We start from the raw sequence: 16,052 nt of genomic DNA on the forward strand, positions 1-16,052 counted from the left end.
CCGCCGCCGCCGCCGCCGCTGCCGCCGCCGCCACCACCACTGCCGTCGTCGTCGTCGTCGTCGTCGTCGTCGTCGTCGTCGTCACCACCGATGCCGGCAGCGTTGGTCCGCTACCAGGCGACAGCGGAACCAGATAACCGGCTTTTGCCGCAGCGGATATCGAACGGGAGAGCCGCGCGCAACCGAAAGCTCGCCCGCCCGCTTTGGCGTCGCGACGCCGCGCCTGCATCTACCGCAAACCATCCTACATCTTGTTCACGCTGCACCACCACCGCTGAGGGGTTGACCGTTTGACCCTGTGACCCTGCCGGGATGAAAGGGTTCGTCTTGGGGTTGTCTGAGGACGCGTCGAATAGCAACATGTTGGAAATTGGGCTGTTTGCGATTGGATGTCGGGTGAAAGATTCAACGAATGTTGTAACGACGTCAAGAATTCGTAGGAAAAGTTTGTAAACATTTGCAGAAGGTATGAAAAATAATTGTGTATGTACAACAGAGATTACAACTGTGATATAAAATTATAACATGTACGATTCAAAAGAGATAGTTGACAAGAGGAGCGAAAGGAGAAGTGCAGTGACCCGAAATGATTAAACCATTCTTCCGATGGTAATTTAATTCCATGACAAAGTAATTAGGTCAGATTAGGAGAAAGATCTGCAGTAATTTCGGATGATTAAATCAACAATCCGAGGAAGGAATAATTTTCCGAGGTAGTTTCTCGCGTTGAAAATTTCATCAAACACTGCACATGGAGATCCTTGAAAAGAATGTCTGGAGAAATCAGTTTTGAAATATTCAACGATTATTATTCGCAAGCAGTATCGTTCGGAATATGGGCGGATATTTGCGCGGATACTTCGTTGCCTCAGTTGTCGATCTCAAGAACAAGTTTGTACAAGCGGAAATATACGATCCATAAAAGTACATTTTCATCAACGGCATATCCGATATTCTTCGTCTTTCACCTTGTCAGAAAATTTAACATGGCGCGATACCAATTTACAGACTTCATCGTAATTACGACGAGGCCATAAATAGTATCGAGTGATAATCAGGATCGGAAAGTAACGCGTCACCTGTAATTGATTCTTAAAATTATTCGTCTTCTCGTTGTTTCATTAGTAAATGTGACGACTTTTGAAGAGTTACGATGACACCGACGAATTCCTTTTCACGACGAGTGACATCAACGGTAACGAATTGCTCTTTGCGATAACGCGATAACGCGGATGATACGGCGACAAGTCGCTTTTAAGAAGTAACATTCCGACCCTAATAAGAACGTATTTTCCGAGTGCAACGCGCGCTCGCGTATTGTCGCATGAAACTCGACCTTCAAAAACATCCGCATTCGCGGAGATCGATCTTCCACACAGCCGGGATTATTTCGCGGAGTTGCACAAAGTTGAATAATTTTCTCGACGTAACAAACTTGTCGTCCGTATTATTAAATCATCGACAACATTCCTCACGTTGATCAAACGCCAGTGTTACATTGCGTGTGAACATGTGTGCGCGTTAGTGCACAAACCGACGGCGACGGCTCTAACAGGTAAACCTCGGGGAACGTCAGACGCCGATTTGTTTGCAATTTTTTATAGTTATTTTTAAATATAAAGAATATCAAGAAATATAAAGAAATCTGTTATCATTTTTAGCTTAAATTAATTTTTTCAATTTTTTCGAAATTTCTGAAGTCTTTTGTTCATTCTTTTTTTGTTCATTTCTTGTTCATTTTTTATCAGATTTTGACGTTAAAATGAGCTTGTTTGCTGGATAGTGAGCCGAAAGATTACCCAACGTCGAATGTAGCATAAAACTGAACATTTTTTCAACAATGACGTCAGCCATATTAGATCCGCCGATTTTGAATTTTACAAAATGGTTCTGATTCATAATCGGCGACATGTGTATGCAAGTTTCAACAAATCAGATATATATATTTCTAAGAAATATTGTTTTAAATATGTATAAAATAGTGTACTTGTGCAGAACTTCAAAAATTTCGAAAAAATTGAAAAAATTAATTTAGGCTAAAAATGATAACAGATTTCTTTATATTTTGACATAAAAAATAACTATAAAAAATTGGAAACGAATCGGCGTCTGACGTTCCCCGAGGTTTACTTGTGAGATGCTAAATCGGGTATCTGACAATGTCCTGCGCAACTTTAATTAAAGTTCGCTAGACACACGATCAAGGCCAGGACGTTTACCGCCCAAATACACACGACAGCGATTAATTGCCAATCGAAGAGCAGCAATGCCAGGTGTATCGACGCACAAGCACGGGGCGCTTTAATTTAATTCGCTCGAAGAAGCTCACTTTGTGGAATTGCCTGCCCTTCTCTCTCTCTCTCTCTCTCTCTCTCTCTCTCTCTTTGTCTCTCATACCTGCTGCGAAATCGGGGACAAAGCCGCGTTTTGTCTTCCCACGATCATCTTACTCATTCCTTCTTTCCCGTTACGCAATGTCAAGACTCGAAATAGCGCGTGTGGGCATAACGGCGACTTTTAGAAAGTCACAAACGCGAAAATGCATGTAATCGGCTTTCTGAGGTTCACACAAACGTCTTTTGTCTCAGCGAACATCTCTCATCGTAGTGAGGATTAAGTTCTAAATCGCAAAGATTTCGAATCTTATGCTTTTTGCGCGCCTCCATCTCGTTCTCCGAACAACTCGATTTATCAAATTATCGAATAAATTATTAATAAATCAATTAATATATTAATAAATCAATTAGTATATTAATTTATATCAAATTAATTATTTATAGTGATGAGATTCCAGCTCAAATTATTTTCTTAGTCACGTGAAAATTAATATCATTTTGCGAAATACGTCCATTTGTGTGCTGCCGATAATGCAAGAATGACGTTATTAAATTTTAATATGTATTTCCAGCTAAGAGATGTCGGCTTCAATTGCGTAATTATCTTTTAGGTAATTGTCTCTCAGGAAATGATGTGTCGCTTTGCGAAATATTTTTTTTTCTATCGACGCATTTTCCGATAACGCATATCGATAACTGCTCAGATTACGAGAAATACATTTGCGTAACCAACCAATCGGTCGCAACCAACAGGTTTGCGCATCACGTGAGATATCGTTATCACCGGGAGCTCTATTGTATATTTGGCATATTGGAAACAACGCGTAATAACCAATTTTAAAATGCATCGTGCTACATACGCAGCAATTTTCAAATTCATCGTATTACATACACGGCATGTTGCCGGTATATGGTGGCGAAATGTGTTTTTTCTCGCCGGCGCATTGCATTTGGACGCACGCAATCGATCACTCGCCCGAAGGGAAACCCAAGAAAAATTAATCGAATCTCACCAAGCACGCATGCGAGTGTAAATAAAAATATCTTCCCGCCGACTTTTACGTGCTATAAAACGCGACCAAGTTTAGTCGAAAACTCAACCGCAGAATTACTTGTTGGAAACGTCTTGTCACTATTCAGACGTTCTCGAAATACGCTCGTTCTGTCCCTCCTTTGATCTTGACGCGTACCAAAATACGTCTTCAACAAGAATCTCCGAAGAAAATCTGTTCCGAGGAAGACGCGCGCTCAGCCGATAAATACTTCCACTTCATCATCTTGACGCGAGCGTCAAAATTTCTCAACTGCCTTTTACCAAAGAAAATATTCATTCTGTAACTCTCGATGTGTCGAGGATATATCTCGAAAAAATTGCGCAGACAAATTCATTCATTATCCGTTTCTTTTATAAAATGGTTTGTTGTAATAACTAATCATTTTAAAAATTCAGCTAGGTTTCTTAGTCAAATTTGACTTTGCCTACGATCCTGAAAAACAAACTCAAAAAAATTGAAGGAATAAATCTCCAACGGCCTCGTGCGCGCCTGACTTTGTCATTTTTTTCCATTAATTTAGACTTCAAACATTATGTATGAGCAAAGTCTATCTAGAGGTCTGTTTTACATTACTGAAGTTGGGCGTGTTAAAAACGGCACATTTGTGAACAGGTAATTAACCTTTAGAGGACCGGCATTTTTATCTTTAAAATTCGCAATTCTTTTCGCGGAAAATTTATATATATATATATATATATATATATGTAACCATCATGTCGCGTAGAGTTTTCGAGTTTTTTAGTGGCTCCTACAGGAGCCATCCCGGTCCTCTAAAGGTTAACTCCCGCGAGGCTAGAAATATCATACTCACCGATGGTCGTGTAAATGGTGCCGCAGTAGAAGACGGCATTCCAGAACGTCCAAACTTTCTGGCCGAGGTCCGTCACGCCCCGCTTGTAGAACTCATACAGGTGTTCCTCATACTTCATGAGGCGGTTCGCCGCTTGTCCTCTCCAAAGCTCCATGTTTGACGCCAACACCGAATCATCACAAAGCTCACGGATCACTTTGAGCGTTTCGTTCCTGCAATCGATAAATGCAATCGATAAGAGCACTCCGCGTCAAGACGTAATTGTGAGTCATCCTCTGCAAGAGTTCGATTAGATCTCGAGAAATTTCTTCGCAATAAAAGATGCAAGGACTGCGACATGAAGTAGAGTCGTAAGAAAGGTATGAATCGCAACACCTGCCGTTCCTCCAATATTGAATTAGGTCGAGATCCAAAAAGGATAAAAACACAGCTGAGACCAATAACGGAGAGCTTTACTCTATCTGGAGTATCGGAACTTTTTCATCACCGAAAAGACGAAATCGTCCTCAACCACTCCTTGTTACCGATCATCAGATATCCTCTCGATAATATTTGGGAGTGTTTCCTTAATCCATTACGTACGTTCAACTTGTGTTATCTCGTAAATATAAGCGATATATAATTATTAATATGTCCACGAGAACTATAATGAAAAAAAAGAATGTTTGAGTGAAAAGTTTCGCAGATTTTGGCCGCCCGAACCTGGCTGCGAGTCAAATTGACTAAAAATCGAGCCAGACAAATATCCGCAAAGATTGCGATACTTCTTTTTCTCAAGACTACGCTTAAGGGGAGAATTGCGGGGATTATATGCGGAAGGCCGTTTTTATGGCTATTTTTACGAATATTTTTAACAGAAACAATAAGATCAACGGACTTAAAATTTTCACAGTCATTTTAAAGTCAGTTTAAGAAAATGGTGTTTCCGAATAAATGCGTTTAAAGTTTTGTGTGTACTTTTCATATAAATACTAATAAATTTATTTTATGCTTTGAATATTAATGAATACACTGTGAAAATTTCAAGTCCACTGATCCTACCGTTTCTGTTAAAAAAATTCGTAAAAATAGCTTTGAAAATGGCCTACTACGCATGTAATTCTCCCCTTAAAGGGACTAACAAGCGCGTTAATATCTCATAACAGGTAACTTGAGGGCTATTTTTAACAATATTGGAGGCCACAATACGTAACGAGGCAATATTTCGCAGGCACGCGCAATCATAGCTATATAAACATCTTTATCACCAATTTCTTCTGGCTATACTTCGCGGCAATCGTTGACCCTGGCCTTCATCGAGATGGAACGTTCTCGACGGCTCTTGTTACCTCGAATGCTCTCGCTCGCGATACTGTTCGCGTGTGAATGTACAATTGCCTGGCGTTTAGCTGGTCCACGCTATGTATCGTGCATGTCCGTCTTATCACACCTGTCACGCGAGGCCAATTTCTTATAGATTAGAACCACCGACGATCGTCGCGTTCTTTGGTCGACCTGACCTTCACGTTAAGGCCGATCGATCGAGTCGGAAAATTGCGGGAGAGCCATTTCACGGCCAAAGAGAAAAGCGCGAGATCGCATTCGCCGGCGTAATGACAGGACAGCCGGCGACACGTTGCGCGAACGTTCGTCGACGTTCGCCTGAAGCTGAAGTTTCTGCAAAGATGATAACAACCTCGCGAAGAGGAAATACATGGTCCGCAGGAATCGCACTTTTCACAAAAATGATCATTGTGATAACTTACGTCGAGGTCTGCGTAAGAGGACTCGACGTTACCAGTCTAATGATTTCATCACAATCCGGAAACCGCGAGACATAGTTTAAATTCTGAGAAATTCGCAAATGATATGTCACGCGTGCGAAATCCGCGATACTGATGAGTGTACCAAGAGGCTATTATAGAGAGATTGGAAATGTCAAGCGCCGACAGAGCGCGGACAGACACCGGCAACAGCATTATCGACAACTGTTACGAAATCGAATTGAAACCGTAGCCTCGTCAAGTCCGTTTGCTCGTTCGCTCTTCACGCGGCGCGCGTCGTGTGACCAGTTAGAGTCGGATGAAAATTCAGTCCAAGGAAAATGTACGTTAAGATGGGAAAAATACACGTTAAAAGCAGGCAAAAGGTTGTATTCGTTAGCGTTAAAAGCAAAAAAAAGAAATGCATTAGCAAGGAAGAAACGACGCTGTTACTAAGTTAAATCGTTACTTTTTTTACTGGAGAACAAACTTCCAACGTTTAAGCGGGTCTTAAAGGACGTTCTTAAGATTTCTCTTGGACGTGCGCGTTACTTGCCAACTTCACTTTTTACAAAGCGATTTCGGGTTTCGCGACGTACTCGTATCCAACGGGAGAATTTTGTCAGAAAATAAATTCTCCCGTTGAATGCGTTTTTCAGGTACGTTCCGGAGCTTTCCGAAGCTAAAGCGTCGCGATCTTACGAATTCGCAAAGCGTACGTTGAATCGCGCTTTTTTATTCGTTTTCTCTCTCGACCCGCCCCCGCTCGGCTGTCCCACATTTTTCCAGGACAATCAACGATTTCCTCTATCACGATGCGCCCGATACATTCTTTGGCGCGCGTCTCATATATCCAGCGCGGTTTCATAAATGAGCGTGCAACGGAGTTCATTATTTTCGCAGCAATCCATCGGAAGAAGCTCGAAGCTTCTGACTCGACGCACACGCGACCGAACGTTCATCGTTAATGTATTCCTCGCGATATATCTCACGTTCAGTCGGAAGGAATGACTACCGAATATCTTCCTCAAGCTTTCTGCACGTTCAAACGGCCACGTTCCGCGCGATACGTCGTCGTGTTCACGTTTTCTCTCGACAACTCGGCGATGCGGAATGACACACGACAACGTGAAGTCTCATGCTTCGCGTACCTCTCCTTCCGAATGTTGAAGTGGAGAATCTCCTCGTGCGTGCCCTCGACTGTCACGAAGATCATCGCCCCGGCGATACTGTACAGAAATACGATGACGAATAAGAAGATATGCGTGAACCACCTCTTGCTCCAGGAGCTAACCTGCGCACGTGAGAAGTTTATCGTCGGACGGTGCAGAAAGTACAACGACGTCGCCTAAGTGACGTGCGCCGCGAACGGACCGTTGTGCAACGTCTCGGTACCATCACGTGAGAGGGAAATCGTCTCCTCTCTCGCTCTCGCGACGGCCCTTTACCTTCTCGTAAAGCCAAAAGGCGCTCTTCTCTCCCACACTGAGCCCGGACTTCGTCAGGTCCTTGATCCCCTTGAATTGCGTGAAGACGAACTCGCTGGCCCGGTTCGAGTAGAACATCTGCGGCTGCCCGGAAACCGGCGTCATCGGCACCGGTGTTTGTCCATACGGTGTCGGCACGTAACCCATGCCCGTTTGCGGATAGTATTGTCCGGGCACCGGCAGCGTGATCTTCGGCCTGGGCGGCATCTTCCGTACTCGCGGTGAGCTCGACATTTTCGCGAAATCGTGCGCCTCGCTGTCGTCGTCTTCTTAGCGTATCCGATCAACGAGCTTGCCTCGATTTCCACGGTAGGTCTCCAGTTGCACGTCGAGGTCCTCGTCGAGAGAATCCGTCACGAGGAGGAACAGTCTGGCTGTGCTCTCGAGGGCCGAATATGTCTCGAGATATGCATTCTTCGTTCGCGTTTATATCCACCCGAGAGATACCTTGATGCAGCTGCCACTGTCTACGTAGAGGACATCTGATCGCGATCTGATTTGCGTGTGTGCGTGTTTGACCCGTGCAGAGAGATTATAAAAGAAGACAGAGAGAGAGAGAGAGAGAGAAAGGTTGCGCTGTCAAGTATTTTCGTCAAGTAGCCAGTTCGATATTCACACGTCCATTATTCGCACTGCGTAAACCTGTCGAACGTATAGACGCCACTTGATGAGAATAGTTTATAAAGGCAGATCTTGCGCAGTTTCCCTCGAGCGGTGTGTAATAGCCCAGTAATAATTCCTGCAGTGTATATCCTTTTTGTATCCCCGCTATTTTCTAGACCTATAAATTTTACTCAAGTCTAAGTATAAATAGACGGGCCACTGTGAGAGGGAAGAATGTTGGCAAACTCCTCGTGAGAAAGAGAAAGAGACAGAAATCTGTCTTGAGAGTCGGTCGGCCGAGCGTGTGATATATCGGTTTCTTTCGTCAAATTTATGAAAAGCACTACCCACAGCTCACCGAACAATCCTAATGATCGCGGGTGAAGCTATTAACACGTCGTTACTTTCCGAGCCACAAAGGATTCCAACTTGGTCGAGATATTGAATTAAGGAGAACGTTAAAAGAGTAATATCAAAACGCGAAATTCACGAATTACAGCCACCGTGATAGTTTAATGAAAAGAATCTTGATATATCGCATATATCGTATATTGCTAATAAAAGTTCGAAAGTTTCCTCTATATAACACATACGTGACGCTAATATTGAAAGAACACTAAAATCACCGAAGATGTACTCAAGAAGCACCAAGCATTTCGGCATTGAAGAAATATTAATATTTATCAGTGATGCTTATATCATTATTATCTCCATATAAAAATTTTTGTGCTGGTCCCGCATTTGTCAAGAAATATCAAATTGAGTATTCGCAAAAGATCAATTCAATTAATGATATTATTGTTAATCCAGGTATAAATCATCCTTTCGCTGGTTTTGCATTCGTTGAAATATGCTGGATTGGGCGAGCGAATCCGAATGAATCAAAGAAAATTCATCTTTATATCCGAACAAGGAGGGGGGAGAGAGAGAGAGAGAGAGAGAGAGAGAGAGAGAGAGAGAGAGAGAGAGAGAGAGAGAGAGAGAGAGAGAGAGGGAGATATTAATAATTTGGTATCCGGGGGATATCTTAGCGCGTCGGTCTAATCAACGCGGTGATCGAGGAGACAGCGAGCAGATGCCATAAATTGCGCAGGTACTCATTGATCTTGACCGTGTCAGATATTCTCCTTGTGATCACGAAATCACGCTCCTGTAATTCAAGGAGATCCTGCTTCTATCTAAAATTATTCGGTCGACACAGCAGCAGGTCGATGATCCCGAATGAATTCTAGTAATAAATAGTACGAGCGTGTACGCAACACTCGCGCCGCGTTCGAATCATGGGAGAATATATTTCACGAGTTACACAATCGCACGTGCTCTACCGGGTGCGATTTCACATGTGATGTCGAAATCAGCAGCACACGAGAACTGTCGCGCAGCGATTTTCGAAAATGGTGAAAATCGCGTTATCGACTGCAATACGAGATTTCGTATAACCGATATGTAAAGATGATTAAATTGCATACAAACGACTCGATACTATTACTTTCGGTTGCCACGCATGGAAAATATGGACGATTATATTTTATGAGAAGGGAGGGGTTTCCAAATACACAGTTAACGTCCTTGACATTTTTCCGCTTTCGTTTAAACGTTTCGAGCAACATCCGTGTGAAAGTCTAAATTGCTGTAAAAGTATTTCGCGGGAGCTCAGTGAAAAATAAAAAGACATCTTTTTCTTGTAAACGTTATTGGAATTGACCAGATAATATGTTTCTCGATAAAAATTTGCGTGATATTTGAAAAATTTATCGTCATATCACGCTTCACGATTTTACCTTGGAAGATTCGCATTGAGATTCCACGTGAATCGTTCCTACCGCACTCATTTTTCCGTACTTCGTATATGTATGATATAAAAGAATAAGTATCGCATTATATAAACCTCATTACACATGCAGGCAAGATAATCGCGCGATGAAGAACTGCGTATTTTTCTCTCGCATTATCAGCGTAATTCTTTCTAAATCTTCTTTTCTAAATCTTTTCTAGATCTCCTTTCGCGAAAAGACGATAATTTTGATCAAACATATACGAAGCTTCAGATCTGACTATTTTTTTATGGATGAAAGCTATCGCGTGAAAGATATCGCGCTCGTGAAAGCGATCTTTGACCCTGGGGAAATGTCGTCGTGGATTTATTACCGAGCTCACCCACGATTAACAAATAAACTCAGCTCCTTCGGCTGTTAACGATGTAAACCGATGCCGCCTCTCGTTCGCGCTATCCTTCTCTTCTTCTTACTTCACTAGAAACTAATCTTCCTACGGCACGCGTTCTTTTCCAATAAGTTCTGTCGAGCTAATCATCCGTTGCGGCGAATTTCATTACCTGCCGGATAACCGAGGATCGATCGATCCACGCGTTGTCGAAGCACATGAATAGATTATTCTCGTGAAGAAACTCTCGCGCGATCTCCGAAAATCTCTACGCACTCTATCGACGTACTTCCAATATATATCTTCATTTTATATTTTTGTATTTTTATATTTATTTTTATATTTAATAGAGACTGCTGTGTTAATTTGATAATTTATGATATATTTTACTTAATTTATATCTGTCGTGTTAATATTTCTCGTTATTTTCCCGCGCATAGCTGTTATCCCAGCAGAGACTCGATTTTCGAGTCTGCTGCACCTAAAGACGTCGTATAATTGAGTCACTCATACGGAACGGGAAAGGAATTCTCGCCGCGAGATTTCCTTCGACGAGAGACACGTCTCTGATCGCTCTCTCAACGCGTGTCCTTTTCGATTTCCTTCCGCGTCCCACGAACCTTCGCTCGTTCCTTGACATGGACTGAAAGGATAGGAATATCACACGAGCTATCCTTTTGTACAGCGATTGAAAGAGGAACTTTCCCTCCTCCGCGAAACTGGCCGACCGTCCTTGGCTACCCTATCGTCCCGACGAATCCTGCGATCCGTGAGGGTTGCGACGGCGGCTCAACGATGAATTGCGATTGAATCGTCATGCTGATCTCGAGCCGTTAACGATCCAAGACTCCAGAACTACCGCGGTGGTCCCTTGCTCCTTTCGCACACTCTCTTATCTGAATCCTTACGATGTCTCGTTATCCTCCAAAGTATTACTGTGGAGAGTCATTTTAAAGTAATCTGCAATGCGCTCTTCCGCTCGATTCCATTTCGTCCAGCTTTGTTCCCAGCTCCGAACTTCAAACCAAACACCGAGTCGCAGGCAGTAGCATATATCTTAAGGGTATTTCTTTCACGCGAGATCAAAATCACGGATCTGCTGTGCATCCAGCAGGTATGAACGAGAATCTCCCCCGCGTACCTTCGACGCCGACGTCGCGACGCCAACTGAGAGTACATTCGACGCCGGGTCGCTTTGAAATCGGCGCTACCAAATGCAGGGCCGTATAAAAGCTGCATGAAATTCGCCGTGAAGACATTCTATTATCGCGAATCTTCGTACAATTAGCTCATAATTACTTATTATACTTTTAAAGAATCAGTATTTTTCACATAGATATTATTAAAAAATATCATTAAGAGGATATTATAAAAATCTATCGTATTGCTAACATCGAAAGTGATTTACGCTTCGATGCAATTTAGGACGAATTGTCATAGCGATGAGAAAAGCTCGCCGACATAAAACGCAAAAACATTAAACGACTAATTAGCTGGCAGTCGCAACGCAAGAATCGTCTCACGACGGCGAGAGAAGGCCTAAAGGGCCTACTTTTGCATCCTGGAGGACGAAAGTGATGGCGTTTTATTCACACTACCGTATCGATTTCAAGTACCGTATTATCCAAACGACTTCCGCGCGAACGTTTTTGTGTGAACCTGGCTAATACTCGAACTGGACATAAAAAGAATATTATCTCGTCCTCGTCCTCACTCGCTTCGTTAACATTTTTAATCAAACGCAAACATCGTTTAAAGTATAATTCCAGTGTAGGGAAAACGTGGAGGAAGGAAAATATCGTAATTTCATTTTCCACCGAAAATGGGAAAGAAAACAACCAGCGTGTCGTCCTCGTGCAAACGTGTCCACAACAGAAGCCGTATTCATAGAAGCATCTCTCGCCGCGCTGTTTGCATAAAAGAAAAGAAAAAAAGTAAAGAGAAGGGGGACATTTTCACAGATATTTCCATATTAAACAAAACGCATCGAGAGCGTTTCATAATTGTCCAGCTGTCTAAAATTACAAAGGCATACGGAGAATAACAATTGCAGCATTAAAACAGAAAAAGATCGGTCGAAACAACATCAGTGAGTCATTTGAGCTACAGACGAATTCAATTTTGAGGCCGTATACGACGAACCACTGCCCCAATTATCTCGGCAAAATGTTCGTGTTCTCTTAATCTCTTGCTTGCGCGAAACAAGCTTGGAATCTGGTTCAATGAAGCAATTCGATTTTCATTTAAATTGGCTAGATCGCAGGAAGAATTCGTGCGACACAACTTGCGTAATCCTGAGGCAGCTTAACTTTTTGTTCTTTCTGCTTCAGTGTACGACACGCAATTTCCATATGAGCGGCTACGCAACGATTGGAAAGAAAGGCTTGGTTTCTCCGCAGATATCCGCCGACAAGATCCGTCGATAGATTTATAGCTTATTGACTCACCATCGTTATGGCTTGTCGCGATGCTAGGCAGGAGCATAGCCAAGTCTTGCCCGTAACGCCAGTCGACGACAGAGTTCCCCAAACGAGAGTCATATGTGGGTGCCATCGAGTTCGTGCCGTCGTTTATATTCCTAGAAACAGCCACCGGAAGATTAACACGAATGCTTGCCAGCGGTACAACGCCGCGAGGATACGTCGTTCCCGGGGGTCGTGACGAAAATCAGGCCGGGGAGAATGTGACTCACCGCGATTTACGACGATCGATATCATTTCGCAGAAGTTAATGATGAACGTTATTATTCTTAGCGGTGATTCGCAAGAAACGCGAGAATATGGTGCCGGGAATATGAGTTTTTCCGGCTTGTTGAAATTGAATCTTGCCTGGATGGAAATAAAAAAGAAGTAATTTCGCGTTGTGCGCTAACGAGTTCAACTCGCTCGTCAGATGCAAACTTTCGCCGGTACACTATACGCAGAAGATAAATTTTCCCGCGAGCGAACGCGTCCGCGGCAGAATTGGCGTTTTGTCGAGTTTGATCGTAATGACAAATGCGAATTTTCGGACGGAAGAAAAGCCAGATTGACCGAACGCGTTGCGCGTCAAACTTTCCCCGTGGAACTTTCGGAGCGCATTTCGAGAACCATCAACCCATTAGCGGCCAATATCCTATTTACGAAGCCTATTCTTTTTCATTGAATAAAATAAAGATTGACTAGTATATATATAATAATAATAATTATTATTATTGACTATGTATAATTTTATTTATTTTCAACACTCTTTCTTCGACCCCCAGTTATGATTGTGTTTCTTCAATGAAGACGGTTCTAATATCTATTTATGACCCCTCCTCTAGCAATAAATGAACAGATCGCCTGATTAAAAATATTTTTCTTCTCCGCTTCATTGAGAAAAAAAATTATTGTAAAAGAAAATTAATCTCATTACAGTTATTTTCAGTATTAACCGTATTTTTTATTTTCCTAACAAGAAAGTAGCATTCAGAATATTCATATCGAGCGATCGTTATTGCGCTGCAATATCATTTACTGTGCAAATGAATTTCTTGTCCATGATTATTTCCCTAGTGTGGTCACAAGCAGCAAACCTTTTTTCCTTGCAACCTAAGCGGGTAATGATTTGAAAATTCCGAAAGCGGGAATGCGAATACAGGCAAGCAGTCGGGTGCACGCTAAATAATAACTCATACACTCACGGTCGATGCATATCTCCGCTTCATTGGCAGTAGAAACACGAAAATATAGTCAGACAGCTGTAAAGCGCCAATGGTGCGCGCGCGCGGCATACCTCGTCGTGACACGCTTTTCTTGCTTTATATTTCTGGAGGGGGAGCACGTTATTGTTTTATATCTTTACGTGCTGGCTCTTTGCTGGCTCGTAATACCGCGCGATTACAAGTCGTGAATGACAAAGTGTACGCGCGAAGGGTGCGCGTAAAAAACAACGGCGGTGGCTATCCCACGCGCGATTCTTCGCATTGCGGTGGATAAATGAGAGAGAAGCTTCGATGAAAAATCGAACCGATCTTCTCAGCCACATGCATCGAGGCGACTTCGACTTCGGTGCGACATATGTGCGAGCTCAAAGGGCTAAATCTCGAAATAACAGCTGACTCAAAAAATATGTCCCCGTTCGCGTCGCATCGCGATATCTATAAATACATATCCTTTCCCGCTGATTGGCTGTATGTATTCCGCGTAGTCCAATGGCCACGATCGCTGGACAATATTTGTACGATACGATAGTGGATCTCGATTTCGGAAAATTTATACATCGTACCTCGTCTCTCTTTCTCTCTTTCTTCTAAGTTTTAGAGAGAAAATAAAACTGCAAAGAGCCCGCCTGAAATAGCCGCTCTCGGAATCATCAACGTCGGCGGACGAGAAAAGATGAAGTGTAGTACCGTCTGTCCCTCTCTGTGACAAAAATAACCGCAAAAATTTTGCGACGTGACTCGGTTGTATTTAAAAAAGCGACGAGCGATATGTTAAACTTTAAATTTCCGAATGAATGATTCATAAATCGCGCGACAAGTTTTGGTTAAGATCACAGAAAGCGTATACCATTTTTCGAATGCCTTCCTCAGCAATTTTTCCTACAGAGTACAATCATTCGTAATTGATGAAGTTTGCAACAAGAGAAATGTCAAAAGACTATTTTGGAAATTTCAAATGAAAAATAATGTCGGAATATACGGACCTTTTATCCGAAAAGAATCTCGAAGCAAAGAGCGCGTCTGAGTTAACTGCAAACGGTCATCGGACAATCCGAACAGCGTCGCCATCTGTGCTCCAACTGTGCAATTACTTGCAGCTATCCCTCTAAAGTTTCATTCGCCGGAACATAAAAAATACAATGCAGAATTAAGCAGACGCGATAGAATATTTCAAAAGTATAGCCGTAAGATAACGAGAAGGTTGCAAAAACAAAAACCTGGGCGAATTTTACAACAGGTGAAAATCCCGCGATCATCCTGTAGACTCCCATCTGCGTTGAAAATTGAGAAGTACGGATTAAAGAAACTCGACCAATCGGGAGGAAGCGAGCCAAGATCGAAATTAATTAATTCATTGCGAATCCTCACGATCTCCGATCCATCACTCTCAATCTCCAATATCCCATCCAACACGAGTCCAAGTTTACAAATTACCCTGACGGTATTCATCCATTCCCAAACACATCGAAAAGACTCAAAGCAGAATTCTTACCGTCGCCGAGCCGATGCTTACCCGCAGAAAACGCGGGTGAAATCTGAGCCTCGCGGTTGAAAATCTTCTCATCTCATGTTCGCACATGATCCATGTATTCCAGTAATTTAACGATGAGACCTACGAGGAGGGAGAGGAACAAGAGAAAGAAAAGAAAACGGCGCGAGCCAAAGGAAGGTGCAGAAAGTACAGTTGGCACAGAGCGACTCGAAAAAGACGTTAACGCGCTGCGTGAACGTAAGCAAGGAGCAGCATTCACGGTTCGGCGACGGGCCAATCGGAGCGCGCGTCGGGGCGCGCGAGCGTCATCACGCTGTGACCTTGGCGAAGCCAATGGCTACGCTCACGGTAGGCGCCCGTAAAACGCTTCGGAGAGAGACAGCAGCTTCGGGGGGCAGCGCGCGTTCCGTGTCGCCCATTGTTATCCTCGTCCGCGTGTAATGGCCACCGCGTACGTTTGTTGACTCGTTGTGCCGTCCGCCATCTCGCGTTCCCGGCCTACCCTGTGTCCACGGTAACGCGTGTTCTCTTGTGCGGCAGTGCCCGGCCGCGAAAGATCCGCGTCGGCAAGTTTTATGCCGCCGCCGCCGTCGAGGCGGACAGCGAGAGCGAGAGAGCGAGCGAGCAACGCAGGACAGAGGGAGTGAGCGAGCGAGCGAACGGGAGAGAAAGAGAGAG

At 43.4% G+C, this 16,052-nt stretch overlaps 2 protein-coding genes and 1 long non-coding RNA gene across 5 annotated transcripts; all 3 read right to left on the bottom strand.

The window, feature by feature from the left end:
* Positions 1-110: 110 nt before the first annotated feature.
* Positions 111-11,381, bottom strand: LOC112589960 (uncharacterized). Its single transcript, XM_025305152.1, has 5 exons — positions 10,370-11,381; positions 7,393-8,212; positions 7,096-7,238; positions 4,203-4,414; positions 111-304 (listed from the first exon to the last, which is right to left on the bottom strand). The coding sequence occupies exons 2-5, from the start codon at positions 7,663-7,665 to the stop codon at positions 111-113; spliced, it is 822 nt and encodes a 273-aa protein (XP_025160937.1). The 5' UTR covers positions 7,666-8,212; positions 10,370-11,381.
* Positions 11,382-11,783: 402 nt separating this feature from the next.
* LOC112589959 (uncharacterized) lies at positions 11,784-14,027 on the bottom strand. 2 transcript variants are annotated; one of them, XM_025305147.1, is made up of 3 exons: positions 13,862-14,027; positions 12,645-12,775; positions 11,784-12,104 (listed from the first exon to the last, which is right to left on the bottom strand). In XM_025305147.1, the coding sequence occupies exons 1-3, from the start codon at positions 13,870-13,872 to the stop codon at positions 12,082-12,084; spliced, it is 165 nt and encodes a 54-aa protein (XP_025160932.1). In that variant the 5' UTR covers positions 13,873-14,027; the 3' UTR covers positions 11,784-12,081. The 2 variants fall into 2 exon arrangements, with proteins under 2 accessions (XP_025160932.1, XP_025160931.1); XM_025305146.1 differs by lacking the exon at positions 13,862-14,027 and having other exon boundaries at positions 12,645-13,319.
* Positions 14,028-14,444: 417 nt separating this feature from the next.
* On the bottom strand, positions 14,445-15,604 carry LOC112589957 (uncharacterized). 2 transcript variants are annotated; one of them, XR_003113893.1, is made up of 3 exons: positions 15,375-15,604; positions 14,866-14,987; positions 14,445-14,582 (listed from the first exon to the last, which is right to left on the bottom strand). It is a non-coding gene; the product is annotated as an uncharacterized LOC112589957 (long non-coding RNA). The 2 variants fall into 2 exon arrangements; XR_003113894.1 differs by lacking the exon at positions 15,375-15,604 and adding an exon at positions 15,100-15,292.
* Positions 15,605-16,052: the final 448 nt, after the last annotated feature.

This window comes from Harpegnathos saltator, unplaced genomic scaffold, assembly GCF_003227715.2.
Source record: "Harpegnathos saltator strain DR-91 unplaced genomic scaffold, Hsal_v8.6 scaffold676, whole genome shotgun sequence".
NCBI classification, from domain to species: domain Eukaryota; kingdom Metazoa; phylum Arthropoda; class Insecta; order Hymenoptera; family Formicidae; genus Harpegnathos; species Harpegnathos saltator.